We start from the raw sequence: 22,494 nt of genomic DNA on the forward strand, positions 1-22,494 counted from the left end.
TAAAACACAAACAAAAGTCTCTAAATATTTAAAAACCACAAAGTCAAATGCAAAGTTGACACTGACCAACAGGTTTCCTGTGATGACCCATTAGAAACAGAGCAAGATACCGGTAGCTGCACCTGTGAACTCTAGGATTACACTGGTTGAATAGTTATATCAATATGGACGTTACTGAGTCATCTTGTTCCTTGTTCCATAGATATTTTTAAAATGTCGATACAACACCCAGCCTTATTACGGCCTTACCATTCTGAGTAAAACTAACTAAATAAAGAAAAAAGACTCAAAAACAAATCTGTTGCTGGGTTTATTACTTTAAAGTGTCTCAATAAAAATATTGTAAATAAATGTTGATAAATTTAAAAACCAGTATTCAATTTGATATGAAGTGTACTCACCAACATAAGAAAATGTGCAAGAATTACATAATTTAACTGTAATTGTGTAACTGTAACATGTAATTTCAAATATTTTAATTTGTACAAAAGAGTTGTTTTTACCTGTCAGTAAATGTTTGCTGGGTCTGAGCTGAGAGGGATGTACTGGTGAAAGGAGGCTGACGCTGAATCCGGTAGAGCAGAGGCTGGCAGCCGGAGCAAAAAGAGCTACCAGGACCAGAAGACAACATGACTGCATCAATTTCCATTTTGTCATCAAAGGTGCAGAGTTTGACAGCAGCTATGGCCACTTTGTGAGTGTCAAGATGAATGGTGAGGGGCATGTCACAGAAAACATGCTGTGGTCCAAGGCTGATGCTTTTCTCCTCCTCTGTTATCAGCTCGATATTGGCTAAAGCTGGATTCTCTGAAAGATGTAAATTTGATTAAGATAATTTGGTTCAAGTCAGAGCTACATACCATATCTTATCAATTTTATACTTGAAGCACAGTGGCAAGCAAAGTGAGCGCAGAAGCACAACTGTTGCAGTACATCATATTTATGTTTCAGCATGTCTTGGCTAAAAATCAATGCAGTGAGTTGCTGAAAACATTTGAGTTATTTCAGATATTCATGACTGATAGCCTATATCTGGTCTCAGCAGAGAAATCTCCAAGCACATGTTTGTGCACGGCCATCGTTAAGTTTCATAGGCTTGGCCATTAGTACGCTTGTATGGCTCTGAGCATTTTCTTTCCTTGCCTCACCACCACACATGGTTTCAGTCTCTCAGCAATGTATTATTATTAATATTTCAGCAACTGGTAGTTTCTAACTTTTATCGGGCACACCAGACCTCTCACATACCACTGAAACTGATAAACAAATTTATTATAGAACTGACACTTACTTGATGAGATGTAGGTTACCCAGAGCGTAAGTGTGTGAGGAATGACAGGGTGCAGGAATCTCAGCGTGAGGGTGCAGCCCTCCGTGTCAGGGCACGGTGACGTCACATTAGTGTCGTAGAGACTGAGCTCCGGACTCCAGGCCTGGAGACTGGGTTCACAGGGTTGCTCCACATCAGGCGGCCCTGCATTCCACAAAACCAATATGAACACACATGCACCCTGTGTATAAAGTACTCTCAATGACTTCTCCATTCTACACATAATTCTACTGAAATTATGGGATGTGAAAAATGATCAGTGAAGTGATTTCTCTAACACAGCCATTCATCTTGGTACCTACTGTGGCTTTTCAAATGAAAGAAATTGTTCAAATATTTTGGGGTTCTGAAGAAAGTTTATGAACATCCTGTTTGGAGGAATGTATATTCAATTCAGTTTATTTTTATAGCGCCAAATCACAACAAGAGTCGCCTCAAGGTACTTCACAAAGTAAACACTCCAAAAAAGTTCAGTTCATTAAGCCAATCAGAAAAAGTTTCCTTTATAACGAGCAGATTGCATCGAGTCACTGAGGCCCTGTCCACACGTAGCCGGGGATCTGCCAAAACGTAGATATTTTTCTATGTTTTGGCCTGTCATCCACACGAAAACGGAGTTTTTTCACACGAAAACGGATCTTTTTAAAAACTCCGGCCAAAGTGAAGATCTGCGTTTTCTCCGTTTTGGGTGTCTGCGTGTGGACAGACAAAACCGGAGTTTTAAGGTCTGCAACGTCACTTTCTGCGACAAAAAATGCTGACATCACGTGTGCGACCTGTGTTTACACTAGCCGACAGCATGGATGCCCTCAGAGCTGCGCTCGCTTTATCAATTGTCCAAGCGCTTTTTGCTTGTTTGATTTTGCAAGCAGAATTACTGCTCCTTGTGAAAGACCACAGACGAAGGACGAGGTTAAGAACGGGGGACGTACTGCCGCCTACAGGTCTGGCATGTCCTTAACAACGTATTTATCCGGGTACGTGTGGACAGAGTTTTTTTTTTTTAACGAGGTGGTGTGAATGCAAGTTTTTGGAGGGGCGGATATTCGTTTAAAAAAAAAACCCGGCTACGTGTGGACTAGGCCTGAATAGAGTCAATGTCTTTACAGCAATCCTCATACTAAGCAAGCATATAGCGACATTGGAGAGGAAAACTCCCTTTTAACAGGAAGAAACCTCCAGAGGATCCTGGCTCCATATAAACAGCCATCCTCCACGACTCACTGGGGATCTCTGACCAGACAGACAAGCTAATGGCTGGTGTGAGTGAGACAAATTAAAAAGAGGATTTCCATCATGAAAAAATATCTCTAATTTGATGGTGGTTCATATGAATGCTAAACTTTAAATATGTACACTATCATCAGTTAAACTTTAAGTGTCAAAGGTAGCTGCTATTTTCTACTGCTATGCGTTAGGGTTGGGCGATATGTAAACATTTTCCAAGCATTATTTGTCAGTCCAAAAACTTGACAATGGGTGATATATTCCAGCAGGAGATGTTTACATGTTCTATGGGCCTGACACGATGCACGGAGCACTCTACCAATCATAATCATTCTTACTAAGTTTGCAGAAACAAGACACAAGTGTTCCACAAGAGACTTATGGCGCTTACACATTAGGGTCAGTACAGTCAGCTACGGGACTGCAATTTGCTTTCACACCTGGGTCATATATGAGTTTTCAGTTCTGAGGCCACTCTTTTTTTCAGACCTTCTCCCCAGAGGTCCAACTGGGACCGAGGTGACACTATGGACTGATTGGCCGGCTGAAATTCATGCCTAATGACTCGGTTTGGCAAGGATAATCAGCCAGCAGGGGTGTCCCACATGCGCAATTCATTTTCATGCTGGATGCTGTTGAGTAAACCTCTGTCTGCAGCACAGACCTGCCGCTCAGTGGGAATGGGAAAAGAGGGAGAGCTGTGAGTGTGTGTGTGTGTGTGTGTGTGTGTGTGTGTGTGTGTGTGTGTGTGTGTGTGTGTGTGTGTGTGTGTGTGTGTGTGTGTGTGTGTGTGTGTGTGTGTGTGTGTGTGTGTGTGTGTGTGTGTGTGTGTGTGTGTGTGTGTGTGTGTGTGTGCGTGCGTGTGTGTAGCCCTTTCCTCGGAACAGCGAACTCTGCGCTCCCCAGTGAGCCGGCAGACAGCTGCTCAGTGGAAAGAGAGAGAGAGAGAGAGAGAGAGAGAGAGAGAGAGAGAGAGAGAGAGAGAGAGAGAGAGAGAGAGAGAGAGAGAGAGAGAGAGAGAGAGAGAGAGAGAGAGAGAGAGAGAGAGAGAGAGAGAGAGAGAGAGAGAGAGAGAGAGAGAGAGAGAGAGAGAGAGAGAGAGAGAGAGAGAGAGAGAGAGAGAGAGAGAGAGAGAGAGAGAGAGAGAGAGAGAGAGAGAGAGAGAGAGTATGGCCCGCAGCAGTGGAGGGCAGAATTTTTTGAGGACACACACAGCAAATTAATAAAATGTTGTGGTTTAGAGTATCCAAAAGCAACACAGCTCATGCCCGCCTTTGTTTATCTTATTATGGAGGACACTACGGACCTTCTCACATATCTTAAACACCGCCCGCCACGGGCTCAGGGATTTCCACATTTCTGAGAAGTCCTTCAGAAATACATGTGAACGCTACACTGCCTGAACTTACGCTGTCCTCCCCTGATGGTACAGACCCTAATGTGTAAGCGCCATTAGGTGTTTTCTCAATGTCATTGGCTATTTGAGGCTTCAATCAACAACAAACTGCACTGCAGTTGGTTCACGCTACATACGTGATAATAGAAAGAATCAAGGAGGTACTTCTGACCTGTCAGCCAATTGCTGATGATTTTTTCCCAGCAGATGGGGGTAAACCTTCACCTCTTGGTGCGGGAAGATGTTTATCAAAAGTTTGAAGCCAAAATGTGGACACTATCGAGGATTATGAAAGACACATCTGAAGGAACTTTTTATTGTTGCATGCATGGTGAGTACAGTTGTTAGCACTGTTGCCTCGCAGCACAAAGGTTGCAGGTCAGAAACTCGGCTGCAGCCTTTCTGCGTGGAGTTGCGTGTTCTCCCCATGCCTGCGTGGGTTTCCTCCGGGTACTCCGGTTTCCCCCACAGATCACAACATGCCCTATAGGTTATAAATTGTAAGTCGCTTTGGATAAAAGCGTCTGCTAAATAAATAAAACATAAACATTGTTTTCTGTAGTTTGTTAAATTGTGAACACAAGACTTGATGTGGACCAACAATTTTTATGGAGTACTTTTATTGGACAAGACCATTCTTGTTGTAAATGACTCAATTCTGGTCTTTAAGGCTTCAAATGGTGAGTTAGACATTATTTTGAATTTCCAAGTGGTTTGACAAAAGCGTTTACTGTGTCCACTAGCATGGTCGAATCCTTGATTGCCATATAACATTGGAATCAAAAGAATCCTAACTTTCAAATGATGTGTAATATTTATATTTACAAAGAACAAGTGTTGCAAAAAAAAGACATAGAAGTTTGCATTTTTCCATCTGCAAGACAAATTCATAGGCATAAAAACAGTCACTCAAAAAAAAATTTTTTTTTAAAGATCGATGAAGGGCTTGGACAAATTTTTTTAAAAGATTGATGAAGGGCTTGGTCAATCGCTGATTCATGCATCCATTTGTTGCCTCTGGAAATGGTCTGTTTTTCCATCTACAGGTCACCTCTTCAGTATCGGGTCACATGGAGACATAAGTCTTAACTGGGGCTTTAATCTACAAGAAAGATACTGTGCTTACCCAAGGTCCCTCGCAAGCTCACTCTTATCTAAGACTGCTTTGCTTCACAGAACAGGACGGATGAACTTTCATAATTAAATCATATAATGAACAAGATGAGTAAATAATCATATGGTTGAATGAACAATAATGGTTGAAGAATAATAACAATGTTTTGATTAATCTGTGCTTAAATTACTGAGGTTGAAATGAATATTATCATGTTATGATCAGTAAAGTTAGATTTAACAAGTAAATCACTATCTACTGACAGCTCACACACTCAGACACGTGACGATGACATGGTTAAACTAATATCATGACACATTGCTTTCTGTTCCACAAATCAGAACTCCTGTTTCTGACGCAAGGTGTTTTCTGAGGTTTGTTGGTAAAACCCTTTTTACATGTCAAATTCTTGTTAGTAAATCAAAATACGACAATTGTTAAAACAGAGCTTACTTCACCGTGAGTCAGTTCTTGAGAAAGCTTCGGACCGGCCATCCGGAGCAAACCCTCTTTAACCCAGAGCATCTTTTGACAAGCTGTCAAAAACCTGTTGCACGCTGCAGCTGACTGCAAACGGTTCCTTCAGAATAAAGCTGGACCACCTTCGACTCCTTAAGAGTCCTTTCATAGACGCAAATAACTACCTGTTGTGACCTGGAGACATCCCGAGACAGGTCTAGTGGCACTGCGGTTGCTTCTACGGACTTTGGTACCTTTGGGGTCTACGGACTTCCTGACATTCCAGATCTACCACGGGGTTCTTCGAGCTGGTATGTAGACTCGGCACATTGCGTCTGATGTGGTTTTATAAACCATCAACTTCTAGTTAATAGAAGACCAAATTCACTGCCACTCAGAACTCAGTTTCTTCAGATACGAAGGTTCTGATAACATCACATTCACACAACAGAGCACTTCACATTCCATCCACTTAGATTCATTCATCACATAAAGTGTTCCTAGTTGTCATGTTTTTAATTGTTTAGAAAATTAATTTCTTACTTTTTATAAACTCGACTCTCTTCTTGAATTAATACGAAGTGTCTGACAATCCCTGAAGAAACAAACAATTCTAAATCTTCTGGTTAAACATTTAAAGACCAATCAGACTGGATTTCCATATTTATATAGAAATTCACATCATATTGGTCAAATGTAGTTTAGTATACTGACTTTAAAAAAGCACCCAAAATAAATACGTATGCTACTCCTACACATTCATCCATCCATTTTCAGCACCTTATCCGAACATGTGGAGGTAACAAACACCCAGGCATGTCTCTCCTCCTGGGTTCTCTCCCAATAGATTTCCAGAGAGGATATGGAATACCTCCAACAAGCCATAACTCTGTCCTGAGGTCTTGCCATTGGGATCAGACGCTTGACTCTTAAGTTCCTCATGAATAATGCAGCTCTTTTTCATTTAATCTCTAACACTGCATCCATCCACCCTATGGTGGAAGCTGATTTCATCTAGCCTACATCTGCATCTTGTTCCTCCAATCATGGTCCAAATCTCATGCCCATAGGTGAGAGTTGGAACATAGACAACACAGTAAAACAAGAACTTTGGCTCAACTTCTTTTTTAACCACGACTGATCATGGCCGTACTCTTGATACTGCAGACAAAGCCCCGTTCCACACTCCATCTCCCTCTCTCCATTGTTCTGTAACTCATGATAAGACACCAGTACTAGAACTCCACAGCCTGAGACAAAGACCCCTTGTCTATCCCTTTCAAGCTGCGCACCACTGACTTGCCTCAGTGCTTCAAAGTCATCTATGAACCACTTATTTGAAAACTCTAGATCAGGGGTGCCCAATCCTCATCCTGGAAGTTCACTATCCTGCATGTTTTAGTTGTTTCTTTCCTCCAGCACACCTGATTTTATTCAGCAGGTGATTAACAGATTTCAGCAGAGCTAGACAAGTTGCTGAGCATGTGATTCAACGACTGAATCAAGGGTGTTTGAGCATTGAAACAACTAAAACATGCTGGATGGTAGATCTCCAGCACCAGGACTGGGCACCCCAGCTCTAGATCATTTACCAATGTCAAATTTACAACAGTAACTGTAAACAAAGGGTTTAAGCTGCTCTCATTAACAGCAATGACATGAGAGTTGTTTCAGGATGACAGTAATCCACCTTGGTTCTGGCCTCATCATGACTAGCCATTAGCTTGTCACTCTGGTCAGAGCTAAACTATTACTCTAAACTGAGGTTTTTCCAAAGAGCTTTTGACATCAAGTAAGATTAATTCTTCACAATATTTCCCCAAACTCCACTTCAAATAGAGTGAGCAATCACTTTAAATGTGTCCTTTCCCCAGGGCTGGATTATCATTGCAGGGGCCCCTGGGCACAATGTGCTTAGGGCAGAAAAATCCGCAGGGCCACAAACACATTAGAGAAGATGGACTGTAGACTATTTTTTAGCCCAAAAACGATCCTGGTACTGCTTATATTAAATTTTCTATGTGGACTCTCGGGGGATTATTTTGAGCTGAGAGGCGCAGAGCTCTGATCGTTGATGCGCTCCAGACAGATGCGTCCTGAGCACGGCCACAGTAACATTATCAAAGTGCCGCCACCTCAAAAACAAATCTCACACTCAATTGTTCATGTCGGCTCATATCCTTTCATCCTTCCTGTCTTTTATTTGTGTCCAATGTGTTTCGCTGCTGCGGAGTGAGCGCATCACCTGTTTCATCCTCCGGTGACTTCACCGCACCGGTGTGGCCGGCGAGCACTCCGCTATTTTTGCGGTCGGTAGATCTTTTAGAACTGCAGTTCAAAGGTAACTCATGAGGTGAATATATATGAAGCCAGGTAGCAGTTTTTCTTTAGGGTTGAGAGGAGATGCAGGAAGATAATAAACAGACAGGACAGAAAAATTGTCAAATAAAAACAAGTTTGTTTTTGTACCTGGTGGTTGCAACAAACAGACACCACTCAAGGTAATCAGAAGTGAGGAACATAAAATGAAATGATTCTTTCAATGTTTAGATCAGCAGGAACTCTGAGAGGCTGCAGGCACATCAGTGAGTTTGCGGCCGCTGCGCAGGGGGAGGGGGGAGAGGGCTGAAGCAGGCAGTAAAGATGCAGAAACTACCGTTGTTAAAAGAAATGTGTGTTAACTTAGAAAATGCGGGTGCAAGTTTAATTTCGTGTTAACTTTTTTCTCCAATGTTAACACTGCTGCACAAAAAATAAATAAAGAAATAAAAAGACTGCTGCTCGCGTGGTACCCCTTGTGGCCGTGGGCCCCTGGGCCTGTGCCCAGTTTGCCCATATTATAATCCGGCCTTGCTTTTCCCAGTTATGACAAACTGTGGTTAAACTGTGAAAGTAAAGACATGACCACTGGTATAAATCTGCTTCATAGCATGGAGAGCCAGGAAAGGGATTAATCCAAAGAAGAGAATATCTCATTTCCATATTAACAAATACAGATGTTACTCATGAAGTTTGAAAAACTGTCAGTCATCTGTGTGCACGGTTTGAATTACATAGAAGGCGCAGAAGGTTTGACTTCCTTTAATTAAGACTTGGACCATCCCAAAAGATGTAAAAACCGATTGGTGGAGATGAAACATTTCTATGTTCCTTTTAACCCAAAATATTTGTTCACATGGCATAAAAGTGGAATTAAAAGCTTCATGTTATTGAATTTAAACTGTTAACTTCAGCTTGATTTGTTGTTCTGTGTTGTTTTCTGTTCTCTTATCCTTGTAATTCAAAGAATTAAGGGAGGTTTAATTAAACTCGTTTAGATCCCTACCACCCAAACATGTCACAATCAGTTTAATTTGTTAGAAAAGAAAGATTCACTCAGAATTTATAAATCCGGCTTGTGGAGTCCAACAATTGCTATAATTTTTTTCAAATCTGTATTAGAAACAGTATTTTTTTAACAGCTCAACAGAAAGTTTTAATTATATGGAATGATTTTTTCCCACTGCTTTCAAAGGAATGGGGGGCTGAAGTCTACTTCCAGACCATCGATCCCTGGGAAAACAAAACAATATATGCAAGTCAATGGGGCTATAAATGCTATTTTCTAATGCACCAAGGATTTCCCATATGATGTCTGTGAATTTTAAAGACACATTCTGATTCCAAGAAAGTGCTTATTTTTGAATGGGGGCTAAAGTTATTTTCAGGTTTTGTGTAAAAATATGTCCAGGACTACAAGTGCACATCACCAAATTCACTTCCTCAAACCAGACGAGGAGAAGACCAGAGGAAAAATGACTGTAAGTTCAGCGAGCTTCAAATCCTTCCTAAAGGAGGAGAGAACCACCATAGATCTGGCCACGTTGTAAGTACCAGCTACGCAACAGGAGAGGAGATTCAGAGATGGAGAAACGCCAGCTGCTACCACTTCAACTTTAAGACAAACTACCAGAGTCCCTAAAAGAAAAACACCGTTTGAAGATGCAGATGACAAAAGACAACAGTGACTGGTGTTTAGCACTCTCTCGTTTACTCTGGCAATGTGGGTTCCCACATTAGGTGGGCATTGCCTAGGGATGATGTTTAACAGGAGGAGTGAGAGTTCTGTGACTGTGTTTAAAAGCTAGCTTGTTTTGCAGATTCTGTAAAGCAGCTTTAAATAATGATTGGCTTGTTTCATAACGCCATTTGGTCCCGTTGGACTTTGATGTATTGCAAAGACAATGCAGGATGCTGATTTGACAGTTACAACAAATGTTTCATGTTTCAACACTGAATGCAGCATTTTCTGAAGAGTTGCTTCTGCAGGGGTTAATGACCACGTACAGCTTCACAGCCTGCAGAACCTGAACTTTTGTTTCCCATCTCTGAGGACCAACAGGTGCTGAAGACTGAGTCTGATCCTTTTTAAACATAAGGAGTGTGGCTAGCGACCTTCTGTGTCTCAGTGGAACAAGACGGTAGACTATTGACACAGGCAACAGTTGGAGGAGAAAGAGCTCTAGCCTTCCCATCAGAATGTGATATTGCTCGTCTCAGAGGGAGGGTGAAGTGGCATTGTCTTATTCAAGTGGGACATAGAGGAAAGGTAGTGGTGAGTGCCAGCAGACTGTCTGTCTCCTCTTATGTGCATACCTCTGTTTCGAGTAAGACTGTAATTGACTCTTTATCATCATTATGATCCCACAGCGAATGAAGGAGCCGTAATCCCCTCGTTCCTCTGACGCTTGTTTTCAAAGCATAAATTCCAGCAAAGGATTTCTACATATTTGGGTAGAGTTTCCACGGAAGATAAGAAATGTGTCATTGTGTTTAAGCTTTTATTCTTCCAACAAATATTCTCGTGTTTTTACTCTTCACCCTTTTCCTTATTGGATCTTGTTTATTTCATTGTGTTCATTTGTCTTTGCTTTCATCTGATTTCGTTAAGAAAACAAACGTCCTGAGAGACTATACCAAGGACTGTAAGGTTATGAGATGTATGGTGCTCAGTGCTATGGGATGCATTTTTTTGGGTTATGACAAAGGCCCAGTGTTCCAGCAGCACTTATTCATAAGCCATAGTATATGTTTACCCTAATAACCCTGGTTCTCACTTTGGAGAAAGCAAGGTAGACACAAAGACGTCTGTAGCTGAGGGCCATTATCATTAAATGATTTTTTTGTGTTTTCATCTTCCAGGAACTATTAAACTCGCATGCACCTGAGATTTACAATAAATAGACTGTGTGTGTGTGTGTGTGTGTGTGTGTGTGTGTGTGTGTGTGTGTGTGTGTGTGTGTGTGTGTGTGTGTGTGTGTGTGTGTGTGTGTGTGTGTGTGTGTGTGTGTGTGTGTACGTGCATGTGTGTAGATAAAAGGGAGCTGATCTGCTAAACAAAAACAAAAGACAGTAACTCAAACTCAAAATGAGACATTCCTCTATGTTTTTGTGAATCCCCCCCCCCCCCCCCCCCCCAAAAAAGAAAAGTATGCCAGAGGAAGTGCTACAGTTTTTGTCCATGAAAGATGAGTAAAAGCTTCTATAATAAAAGGATATTTGATTTCAAGATTGTCTTCCTCCACTTATCCGGGTCCGGGTCGCGGGGGCAGCATCCCAACTAGGGAGCTCCAGACCGTCCTCTCCCCGGCCATCTCCACCAGCTCCTCCGGCAGGACCCCAAGGCGTTCCCGGACCAGATTGGAGATGTAACCTCTCCAACGTGTCCTGGGTTGACCCGGGGGCCTCCTGCCGGCAGGACATGCCCGAAACACCTCCCCAGGGAGGCGTCCAGGAGGCATCCTGACCAGATGCCCAAACCACCTCAACTGACTCCTTTCAATCCGGAGGAGCAGCGATTCTACTCCGAGTCCCTCCCGAATGTCCAAGTTCCTCACTCTATCTCTAAGGCTGAGCCTGGCCACCCTACGGAGGAAACTCATTTTGGCCGCTTGTATCCGCGATCTCATTCTTTCGGTCATTACCCAAAGCTCATGACCATAGGTGAGGATTGGGACGTAGATCGACCGGTAAATTGAGAGCCTGGCTTTCTGGCTCAGCTCCCTCTTCGCCACGACAGATCGGCTCAGCGTCCACATCACTGCAGATGCCGAACCAATCCTCCTGTCGATCTCCCGATCCCTCCTACCCTCACTCGTGAACAAGACCCCGAGATACTTAAACTCCTCCACTTGAGGTAGGACCTCTCCTCCGACCCGGAGTGGGCAAGCCACCCTTTTCCGGTCGAGAACTATGGTCTCAGATTTGGAGGTGCTGATCCTCATCCCAGCCGCTTCACACTCGGCCGCGAACCTACCCAGCAAGAGCTGAAGGTCAGAGCTGGATGAAGCTAGGAGGACCACATCATCCGCAAAAAGCAGAGACGAGATTCTGCTGCCACCAAACTCGATTTCAAGATTGTAATAAATATATAATTTAAACTTAGGAAGTACAAATGTAAATAATTAGACTAATTTCCAATTTAGTTTTTCAATTGAAAGAGTTGTATTGCCCTTTAGTACAAAGTACTTAATGTTTTAGAACATTTCATCCACTTTTTGGAGCTTTTTACCATGTGATATTATTTTCTCATGAGAAATACCCCCAAACCCATTTTGGGCTGCATTCATGCATTTTCCTGCCTCAGCTTCAATTTGGTCCATGCACAGATTTTTCCTGCATCCAGGAGAAAGTAGTCTCCTTACATCACCAGGCATTTCTCCTTCCCGTATCTGGTCTGATCTCGGTTCTGAAACCTGGATATTCTGTGGATGTTCTGACAAATTACTTCTGCATTGAGGAAAAAACACTGCCGTAAAAACCATGCATCACGTCTACAAAGAAACACACAATGGCCAGCTCAGGACACCACTGGGAGTCGAACCGGCGCGTGCAGGCGCTTAAACCGCTGGACTACCAAGGCCAATCCAACAGCAGCCATGCCTAAGACGCTGTTGTAGGCGCGCTTTGTAGGAGAAGATGTGGGCAGAGCTTTGCTAAAACTAAATGTTTCAGTTCCGTGTATAAATTCAGGCTGATAAAAAACTTGTATTTAAGATAAAAGACATCTCAATAGTGCCAGCAGTAATATTTGATCATATATGGTGCCTACCTTTGCTCTCAAAGATGTAAAATAGCATAATCTGGCCCCTGTAAAGGGACTTTAAGGACTTTTGAATTTTTATGCTCGTGATTGCCCCCTCAGGCCAAAAGCGTACTGGCAGCTTCAATAGTAGGCTCGTGCACGAGGCGCGCATGCTGTATGTGCACACTCCTTAACGAAAATAACAGCTGAGACAGTCCCTAGTGTGTGTGTGTGTGTGGGGGGGGGGGGGGGGGGCGGAGGACAGAGGACAGGAGAACGCGCAGCTAATTAATTAAATAATTTGGTTCTGTACCTTTCTCTTCAGCACAGCTGACAATGGTTTATGATGGGTCAGTCCTCCTGCATGCTCAGATCATTCCCTTGAAAAATTGTTCCAAAATGAAAGTTGAACCCACATCTTTTTTATCTGTGAATTCAATGGCGTTCGGCGAGTCTCAAATAAAAATTTGGGCATCTTACTGTAAAACAATATAACATTACTGTAAAAAAGAAACTCTAAATATACTATGTTCACATCCAGAATCAAACCCAGGTCTTCTGCATGAGAGTCAGACATCTTACAAGGTGAACTACACTCTACTAACATTCATAGCATCTGTAACATTTATATCCTTGATGACGGCTGAAACAACGCCAAACCAAAGAACGGTTCGGAGCGAAAATGGCTATTTTGTTGCTGATTTGCAGGAAATATCTAGAAGAAAGTTCTACAGAAATGTAGCTAGGTTCATCACTAGGCGTGAGGAACAGCGACAAAGTCGCTGAGTTGGCACTGCCTCTCTCTCTGCTGCTAAAGCTACTGATAGCAAATGCTACGGGCGATGCCTGAGCGTGAACGCGCATGAAGCAGCCTGCTCGACCCGAGCATCTCTCTTTTTCTGTGATTTTACAGAAAAACAGGCAATCACAGTAAAAATGCCAGGGCTCATTCTACAGGACCAGAGCATTGCAGGAGAATGTATGAAGAAGAAATGTATTATTTCTATACATGTTTTGGCTGTCAAACTTCCATAACGTCCCTTTAAGTTTTGGTAGTTTCATTGGGAAAACTGCCTTTATCAGTTAAGTTTTAATATGTGAGATTTTTGCTCATTATGCTTCTATTCAATCATTTCAGCGACTCTCACTTTGACATCAATCTAGTAAACTGTTAAATAGTCCTTTGTTTCTCAGTGTCTTCATTGTTGCCATTAGGAAACAAAAATGTCAGAAACCAAAATCAGATAAATAAATACATCGTTTCGATCACAAAGACGTTTGCACAAACATGTCGGTTTTTGACTGACCAACTGCCTCTTCGGGTGTCCAGTAACCCGACGTGTCACAGAGACGAGGAGAGGACGCCTGATAGGCGTACTGGTGGAAGACGCCGTCTTTCTCACAGTCTCCACAGTTGATGCCAGACGCTTGAAATGATGAGCTGGGACAACAGAAAAGAGATTCCGATTTTATCATACATGCATTTCCCAAAATAAAGCTCACCTAAAGTCAGACTCATCAGTCATTTTTGATTATTTGATGCTACTAGAAACTAGAAGGTCAACATCATTTACAGTGTCCCTTATAAATGCTAATTACATTGAACTCTTGTGTGTTATATTCATATTAATTTTTCTTTTAAAAAAATTATCATTAGGACAGAATCGTAACAAAAGAGGGACTCATTCTCAATGTTATATTGTATCCATACCTTTGAAAAAGTGCCCCCCTCATAGGTGGAAGCCAATATAAAGAGACAGAATTGGTGCTTTGGCCCGTCACTATAGGGGCAAGTGGGATGGAGGCGGGTCGACGGTCCATCATCCAGTTCTGGTAGACCAAGTCCAGATAACAGTGCATCCTGGCTACTTGATTTGGAGTAAAATGGTTGGTGCAGTTGTCATCTGATTTAAGATTCAAGAAGATCTCCAATCAATCTTTACAGATCAGGTTAAATGAAACATTTTTATTAAATGTGCTGGTTGTTTTATTTCTCGCTTGATGGTTCATAGTTGCTCTAGACTACAGGAAAACAAACAGGCTGCTGAATCCTGAGCCAACAGGCTGGTTTCATTGAATAACAGAGTCAGCATGACCTTACTGGATTATTATTTACTCCTTCCAACAACAGTTGTGAGAAGAATGCTCGTCTGCTGCACCTGCGTAACTCATGTAGTTGCTGTACGGAGTGTCCCGGAAGGAGCTGAATCCACACGTATCATTCACAGCTTCAGGGTCATGGCAGGAATTGGATTTGGTTGTTGGTGCCGTGTCGGCACACAGATCTCCTGTCTCCATGGATGGAGTCATCTCCTGCAAAAGCACACATCAGAGGAAATCATATCTTCTATAGCATCTAACAAAACATGACAGACTTTTAATGAATATCCAGGTGAACTAGGGCAATTTAAGCTTAATGGAAAGTAGCTGATGGGTTACAAATGCAGTTTTCAGAAGTAAAAATGTCCACAAAAAATGGTGATTTGGATGTTACAAAGTAGCGAAGGAAGTCAATACAAGAGAAATGCGTGATAAACACAGCTCACAAAAAGGTTTAGAGTCATTGGTCCTACCTGACATGGGTCATCACAGGAGTCCCGCTCACTCACGCCCTTGAACACATGGTATAATCCAAAAATGTGTCCCATCTCGTGGATCATTGTGTTTTGATGTCCTCTTGTCCCAAAGTAGGTCGGGTTCAGAACCATCCCACCTACACAGGACATTAGATTTACAGGTTTTAAACAAAAATGAATAAAATCTCAATATAGATAATGAAAACATACAAATTAAAGATGGGTAATAAAGCAAGATATTATCTTACCATTGTTTACCACTATCTCACCATTGTGGTGCTCAGTGATACAAAAGTACAATTTACATTTTAGTCATAGAGGCTTTGATTTAAAAAATTTCTCAGCCTGTGAATAATTTCTAAAAACTCTAAGCTGGTTAAACTGCAGGGTTTACTAATTAAGAAGTATTTTTCTAAGCCTCAGGTGATTTGTGACTATTTTGAGGTCTTTATGAGAGACTCTTATTTTGAAAGACTGACAAAAGTAGATGTCACAGTGTGTGTAAAGACCAAATTAGACAGATGTAAGAAAATGCTTCATGTTGCTATTTGTTGTTTGGTTAAAAGCACACACAGAACCCTCACTTACAACAATAACAGTGTTTGCTTCCTCAGGCTTTCCTTGAAATGGCCTCAACATTTTTCATCTATTTGATCATTATCTTGACACAAATAAAAGCTCTTCCTCGTGTTTATTTTTCAGTGACCCTGAAACGCAGCTGGTAAGAGCAATAATGATGGAAAAGTTCATTTTAAATGGGTTTCTAATTAAAATATGTATAATGAGAGTGCGCGAGTGTGGCAACAACAGAACAAATCCACTGCCGTTTGCTTGACTGGTTGTTGTTTGGTTGATTTTAATTTTCCAGTGAAAGCAGACCTAACTGGAAGAGGAACTAACCAATGTGCCAGCAAAGTGCTTGCCAACTTGTTGTTTTTGCCATGTAATTTAACTGTGCCTAAAGGAGGCAAATGATGAAAGTAGGAGTAAACAATAGGGAATGTCTGGACAAAAAAACTAAATTCAACTTGTGATACTGAAAAAGACAGAACCAAAGACAAGTGCAGCACTTTTATAACTGGCCTTGATGTGTAAGAGCCTCCTTTGCCCACGGCCATGTTGCAGCTCCTGCCAGCTCTTCACGCACCGAGTTGCTAGCAAAGAAGACGTTGAGTTTGTCGGTGCCGCTCAGGTTTAGTTCCTCCTTCAGTTCTTTCACGCTCATATAAGCTCTGCAGGAATAGAAAGAACGTAAAACAAATTACTTCACCACTACGGTCATTTTGCAACTATTAAGAAAAATATTTGGTAGAGGTTTAGTAAAAGGTCATTTATTAACACGTCCTCATCAATATTACAACAATAAACCTCTTGTGAAGCTGGATGTGCGAAGGGGTCGCCCCAGGTAAGCTATTCAAATGGAAGGGCAGTGGCCTACAGTCAACCGTCTAGATATTGGCTAGATATCTAAACAATAACAAACAGCACATTAGATCAGTGTTGGGAGTAATGGCGTCTAAGTATAACAGAGCTACAAACTGTGTTACTTTTGAGGTAACGGAGTAATCTAATTAATTACTTTTCCCATCATTGCAACACCGTTACCGTTACTGAGCTTGTTGTTACTGATTTAGCCCTGGTTGGAGGGAGAGGGGGAAGGTAACATTGTAAAGTGGCGTGTTACTCCATTACTACAATATGGCTGAATGAAGTGCAGTGGTTGTCAGGCTTTCAGACAGCACCAGTGATGTTTCGGTCACACACGAAACGGCTCTTGAGCCGACCAGAGCTGGAGTGAGAACTGCATGTTATAAAACATGTTAATTTGTTTAAAATGTTTCCATTGTATTCTCTTTTACCCACTTCTTCAGACACACACACACACACACACTCGTCTACACTCTAACGGACCTGTTAGTAAGAGAATTGATTGAGAATCAATTCTGAATCTAATTGTCACCCTTAGAATCTGAATCAAATTGAATTGTGAGTTATTGTAAGATTCACATCCATACTTAATACCTACATTATATCACAGAACAGGGTAAGACCATCACTTTTACAGAATTCTGAAAAACTTTTATGTTGAAAGCCAACCCCATCTGTGTGCTAGCGCAACACATTCTCACTCCCAGCGCGTCAAAAACAAACGCTTGGTCAGCCACCCTCCACGTCAGACCCCGACGCCAAAAGTGCCCTTTTTCGTTACTTATGTGCGAAAAGGGTTTTTTACCTTATTTGACTGCAGATCCCAATGCAGCGTTACACTGACGTGATGGGATGTCCGCAGCCAGGGCACCAAACAAGCTCATTGTACCTCACCTTAACCTTATCCTCTTATTTAACCTTCCCCTCACCCCTATCCTAACCTTAACCATCTTGCTAGCGAACACGTTAGTGATGTGTCGATCGCTCTAAAAGCCGGCTCTATGAAGTGAACGACGGGAGCCGCCTCGTGATTGGTCGAGTTTGGACCGAGCCAACGCGAGGGGGAGGTTTCAACTACCACGGTGGAGGTTAAAAGTAGAGGGTATCTGTAACCTCCCCCTCGCCAGATGGTATGTTCTAACGTTCCCCTTGGGCGGCAAATACGAAAATTGACAGTAAGAGTCTGACTGTCAGAGTCAGAATGCATGGGAAACAAACGCTTGATCACAGTGAGAGTAACGTCTTAGGTAGCAAGAGGGTTAAGGTTAGGATGAGGGAGAGGGGAAGGTTATAAATAGTGAAACGTTAAGGTTTAGGTGCGGTTAAATGAGCTGGTTCGGTGCCGCATCAGCTGATATCTCATCACGTCAGTTTTACGCTGCATTGGGATCTGCAGTTACAAAAGGTACATAAGTAACGAAAAAGGGCACTTTTGGCGTCTGGGGTCTGACGTGGAGGGTGGCTGACCAAGCGTTTGTTTCCGACGCTTAGGGTATGAGAATGTGTTGGCTAGCGACATACGTATCTCATGGAAGACAAGATGGACTTGTATGACATTCTCAGAAATTAATAATTGCAAAAGTAAACTAATTACCTAGCTGATTAACTTTGGAAGTAACTCTTTTCAAAGTGAAGGCAAGAGGTTATCGGTTTTAGAAAATTCAAAACTGGCTACAACTTACTCACTTTTATAAGTGCTGACCAACAATTTGGTGGTATTAGTAGCACATTCACTAAAAGATCAGGTGAGACCTTAGTTAAATATTAAATAGGGCAGGTGGCACCAGCTAAAATATAAGGTGATTTTAATTCAAAAGTCTAAAATTAAAGGTGGTGGATGAACAGAAGAACGTTGAATTAAAGTTATTTTGCACAATCTGACATAATACATCCTGCAGTTATGATTCATTATAGTAATTTGTGAAAAAGGAAGTGGGTTTTTTTTCATAATTTTATTTGGATTATCAATATACTTGTTTTGTGGTGTTCTCCTCATTTTGAATGTTTTATTGTTTTAGACTGTGTGCCTTAATCCTATTTTTAATTGTTTGGTTAGCCTTCTATGTTTTATTTCCTTGTTACATATTTCATGCTGCCTTGTTTTGTTCTCTGGTTTTATGTGTTTTACTTTTTGAATCTTTGTTTTTACTCCCTGTGTATTGGAGGCTTTTAACTATGTAGTATTTTTGTCAGTTCTGCTGCGCCTTCCTTGCCCAGCACTTTGGTCAGCTGAAACGCTGAATATGAATATGTCATTATATGGTCAATGTGTATAATGTGTGTAACTACGCAATATAGCCACGGCTACCCATAATGCAAAGTAGACAGTGATTTAATGAAGTGACTTCAATTTGTAATGCTTGATGTTTTTTTAATCATGTTTAGCATAAGATTTATTAACCCTTTCATGCAAGAATTAGGAAATCTTCAACCATGAACAATTTTTTTCATTCTCTTTTAGGTATGAATTAAACTAATTTGAACAAAAAAAGTTTTTTTACATTTAATTTACAAATAGTTTATTGCATGTCCACCTCAATGTACAGTTTGGGCGTCCTGTAAAAATGCTCTGGACCAACGAATTCAATGTAGACATGATCTGCACGTCCATGCAATGTTTACTGTTTGCAGGGTATGCATGAAAGTGTTAATTGCAAACCTGAACATTTCAATAAAATATAAGCAAATGTTTTGTAATAAAATACATGAAAAACATCTTGAACTTCTCTATGAGTGACAAAAATGGCTCTTTTCCTTCAAGATTGCATTAAAAAAAAGTGTTCATTAAATAAAACATGAAAGTATAAGTTCGTGGACATCATTTAAAGTATATTAGTCTGTTGAGAGCTTATTTAGTTTTTTTTCGATTGCTAAAACTCAAAAAGCAAAAATGAGGCACAATTTTCACAACCTCTACTTCTGTTCCCAATCGCTTGACTCAGTTTATCACTACTTAAGATTTCCATATCATATTAGAACTCTGATTTTCCTCCTTTACACTCTGATGTCAATTTCACATTATTGCTGTCAAAACACAACACACAATTTTCAGGTTTACACACACTTCACACATAAATTCTCAAAGCTTCAAACAACAACACACAAATATTCAAATCTCTAAACATTCAGGTCTGGCGAGCAAATTGCAATCAGGGACTGCAGCATAAAAGTATGTTTCCACAAGGCTACCCAGGTGTATGAGAGGCTTCAGGGCCACCCACGGTTTTCCATTTTATACCTTCCACCTTATTCCCCCTTCCTCAATCCCACTGAGGAGTTTTTCCTCAGCTTGGAGGTGGAAGGTGTACGAAAGGAATCCACAGAGCCAGGTCCCACTGCTTCAAGCCATGGAGGAGGCTTGTAGAGATGTGGCCTTTGAGTCATGTCAGGACTTCATGAGGCACTCGAGGCGGTACTTCCAGCGCTGTTTGGACCAGGAGGACATCGCCTGTGATGTTGAAGAGGCCCTCTGGCCAGACAGAGACCGGCGGCATGATGCCCCATGATTATGCTTGGGGGGGGGGGGGGGGGGGGAACCGTAAAAATAAAATGTTTGTCTCAAAATTTGTGTGATGTCTAATGTTTGTCTCAGAGAAAAGTGGGCACTGTCATACATTCAGTGTGTAATTCATTGTGTTCCATTTAGACAATTGTGTTTTCAGTTTTGCTCTTCAGTGTTCTTTCCATGCTTGGTAGTGTTCACCCAAAGGCTACTTGTGTTTAAGCAATGAATGGTATGTGTGTGTCATGTGAAAATGTGGCTGTGTTTACCAAATGAAAACACGTGTTCCATTTTGGGAACATGTTACGATATGTGATGGCAGGGTTTTGTTGCAAAGGGAAGCCACGGTTTAGGGATTTGTGTGTTATGTTTGGGGTTTTGTGTGAGCAGTTTTGAAAGAAACGTACAGTTTTGCAAAACGCGTTTTAGCAATCAAAAAAAACTGTAAGAGCTCATTGTTTGTTTAGTGTAGGGCCATTCTTTAGCAGGCGACAGTTTGCTTCAATCCATCAACGTCCATCTTTGTTCAGAACGAGACTCTAAATCATAACTGTTTGAGTTGGTCGGGTTATTTCACACCGCTGCAATCACCTCAACGCAGCACACCATTCCCACATCCTTCTCTGTCCATCAGTGATGAATTACCCCTGGAGGACTTTGATGTGTGAGGCAAAATTTGTTTTTCTTTGCCTGGGTGATGTCACGTGTCATTTTTCTTCGTTGCTTTCATAGCTGGAAACCTTTTGCTCCTATCACCATGAAGCCCTGCTTGGTCAGAGAGCTATGCAGTAGCTCTAACTGTCCAATGCCTCCATGCTTGGTAGTTTTAGGCATTTAGCTCATTATCCCACGGATTTTCACAAGTGTAAAAGAAGATGGAAAATTCATGCTGCATGAACTGTTATGGATGCACGTAAAGTCTTCCACTCATGTGTCAGTGTAGCACAAGGTCAGATTACTTCACGTTCATAAAAATGCATTCTGGTAAATGTATGAATCATCTTGTTGGTGAGCTCTTGTTTCCTTTCATCTTGCAGAGGCAAGGATTTGGGTTGGAAAATTGTTGTTTTTTTTCCTCATTCTTTTTATAACGTAATGGGTTACTGTGTCATCTTTTTCTTATTGAGGAGGAAGTTGAGGTTAATGTGACTGATCAAGTTCAGATGTGGGGAAAGCTTTAAACTAACCTTTGTGTTTGAATATGGATTTGTGTTTTTGATGCAACTCTGCTGTAGGGCGCAGGTTTATACCATTACCTAAGTATGCTTACATCTTTTCTTGTTGATCACAAATCACATGTATTGTGTATTACTCATTATGTCAGAGCATCACAGTTAAGCTGATGCTATAGTTGCATTACGCTAAACAGCTCAAAAGATAAACTGGTTAGCCTATCTGGGAAAAGATGCACAAAATAGGAATGCAGCGATACCACTTTCTTCCAAACCGATACGATACCGATACTTGGATCTGAATATTCGCCGATACCGATTACCGATACCTACACTTCCACCACACAAAAAAATGCAATGATTTGGAATACAGATTTTATTTTCTTCTCTGCTTTCAACAGGAAAAGACTGTGAGATAGATAAAAAGTTAAATATATGAATAGAAATCATCACAAAACTAAAATATTAGGTGAACAGAAATGACAAGTTACAGTGAAGCCATTTTCAAGCAACTGCATTGGTATCGGTTCCTGGGGTCAATTAACTTTTACTGATACCGATACCAGTATCGGTATCAGTGCATCCCTAGCACAAAACAAGCAAATAGTAATCGTATTCCCTCTGCTGTCAATGTATGATTACATTAGACACCACACCTCTAAACTGGTGTTGCAGCCTATCAGCCAAGAGCACTGCATGTGTGCAATCCTCCCGTTAATACCATCTCTGCCTAAGAGCATGTGTTGCACAGTAAACAAGAAAGTGTTTTCTCAGGCTCTGTGCCTGAATAAATAAGGCTTTAGATTTAAGATGCTTCAGGGAAACCCCGCTCTCACTGCACAGCAGCTGAGTTCAGCCAAGGCTATGTGCAGTATCCATCACCATATAGGCTGCACAATTAAAAATGACAGATAGTTGACCACTAAAGAGTTGACTCTTCAACTTCTGAGACCTGCAAGATGCCTCAGAGGAAGAAGAGGAAAGAAAATAAATTAAAGCTGCAAGCAGCGTCGTTCGGCCCTCGCAGCGAAGATGCTCACCCTCCTTCCGCACCCCCTCCGCTCCATCCCCGATGCTCTCCAAACCCAACTCCCCGCCGCTCCGTCCTGGCCGGCAGCACGGGGCACCAGGGCACGTCCACGGACTGAAACGTCCACCACCCTGACACCAAGAAAAGCTAACAGTCACCTCATCCACACCTCACCCTGAATCAGCATCCCCTCCGAG

At 41.7% G+C, this 22,494-nt stretch overlaps 1 protein-coding gene across 1 annotated transcript in view; it reads right to left on the bottom strand.

Moving 5' to 3' along the window:
* Nucleotides 1-22,494, bottom strand: part of pappa2 (pappalysin 2) — a 169,493-nt gene that overhangs the window by 59,654 nt on the left and 87,345 nt on the right. Inside the window, exons 5-11 of the mRNA XM_054746689.2 lie at nt 16,249-16,397; nt 15,163-15,302; nt 14,749-14,902; nt 14,301-14,493; nt 13,897-14,030; nt 1,292-1,474; nt 504-807 (exon numbers count right to left, since the gene is read on the bottom strand). Of these exons, the coding sequence (XP_054602664.1) occupies nt 504-807; nt 1,292-1,474; nt 13,897-14,030; nt 14,301-14,493; nt 14,749-14,902; nt 15,163-15,302; nt 16,249-16,397 (1,257 nt within the window). The remainder of the gene's footprint in view (nt 1-503; nt 808-1,291; nt 1,475-13,896; nt 14,031-14,300; nt 14,494-14,748; nt 14,903-15,162; nt 15,303-16,248; nt 16,398-22,494) is intronic.

The sequence above is a fragment of the Nothobranchius furzeri genome, chromosome 11 (assembly GCF_043380555.1).
Source record: "Nothobranchius furzeri strain GRZ-AD chromosome 11, NfurGRZ-RIMD1, whole genome shotgun sequence".
NCBI lineage: Eukaryota > Metazoa > Chordata > Actinopteri > Cyprinodontiformes > Nothobranchiidae > Nothobranchius > Nothobranchius furzeri.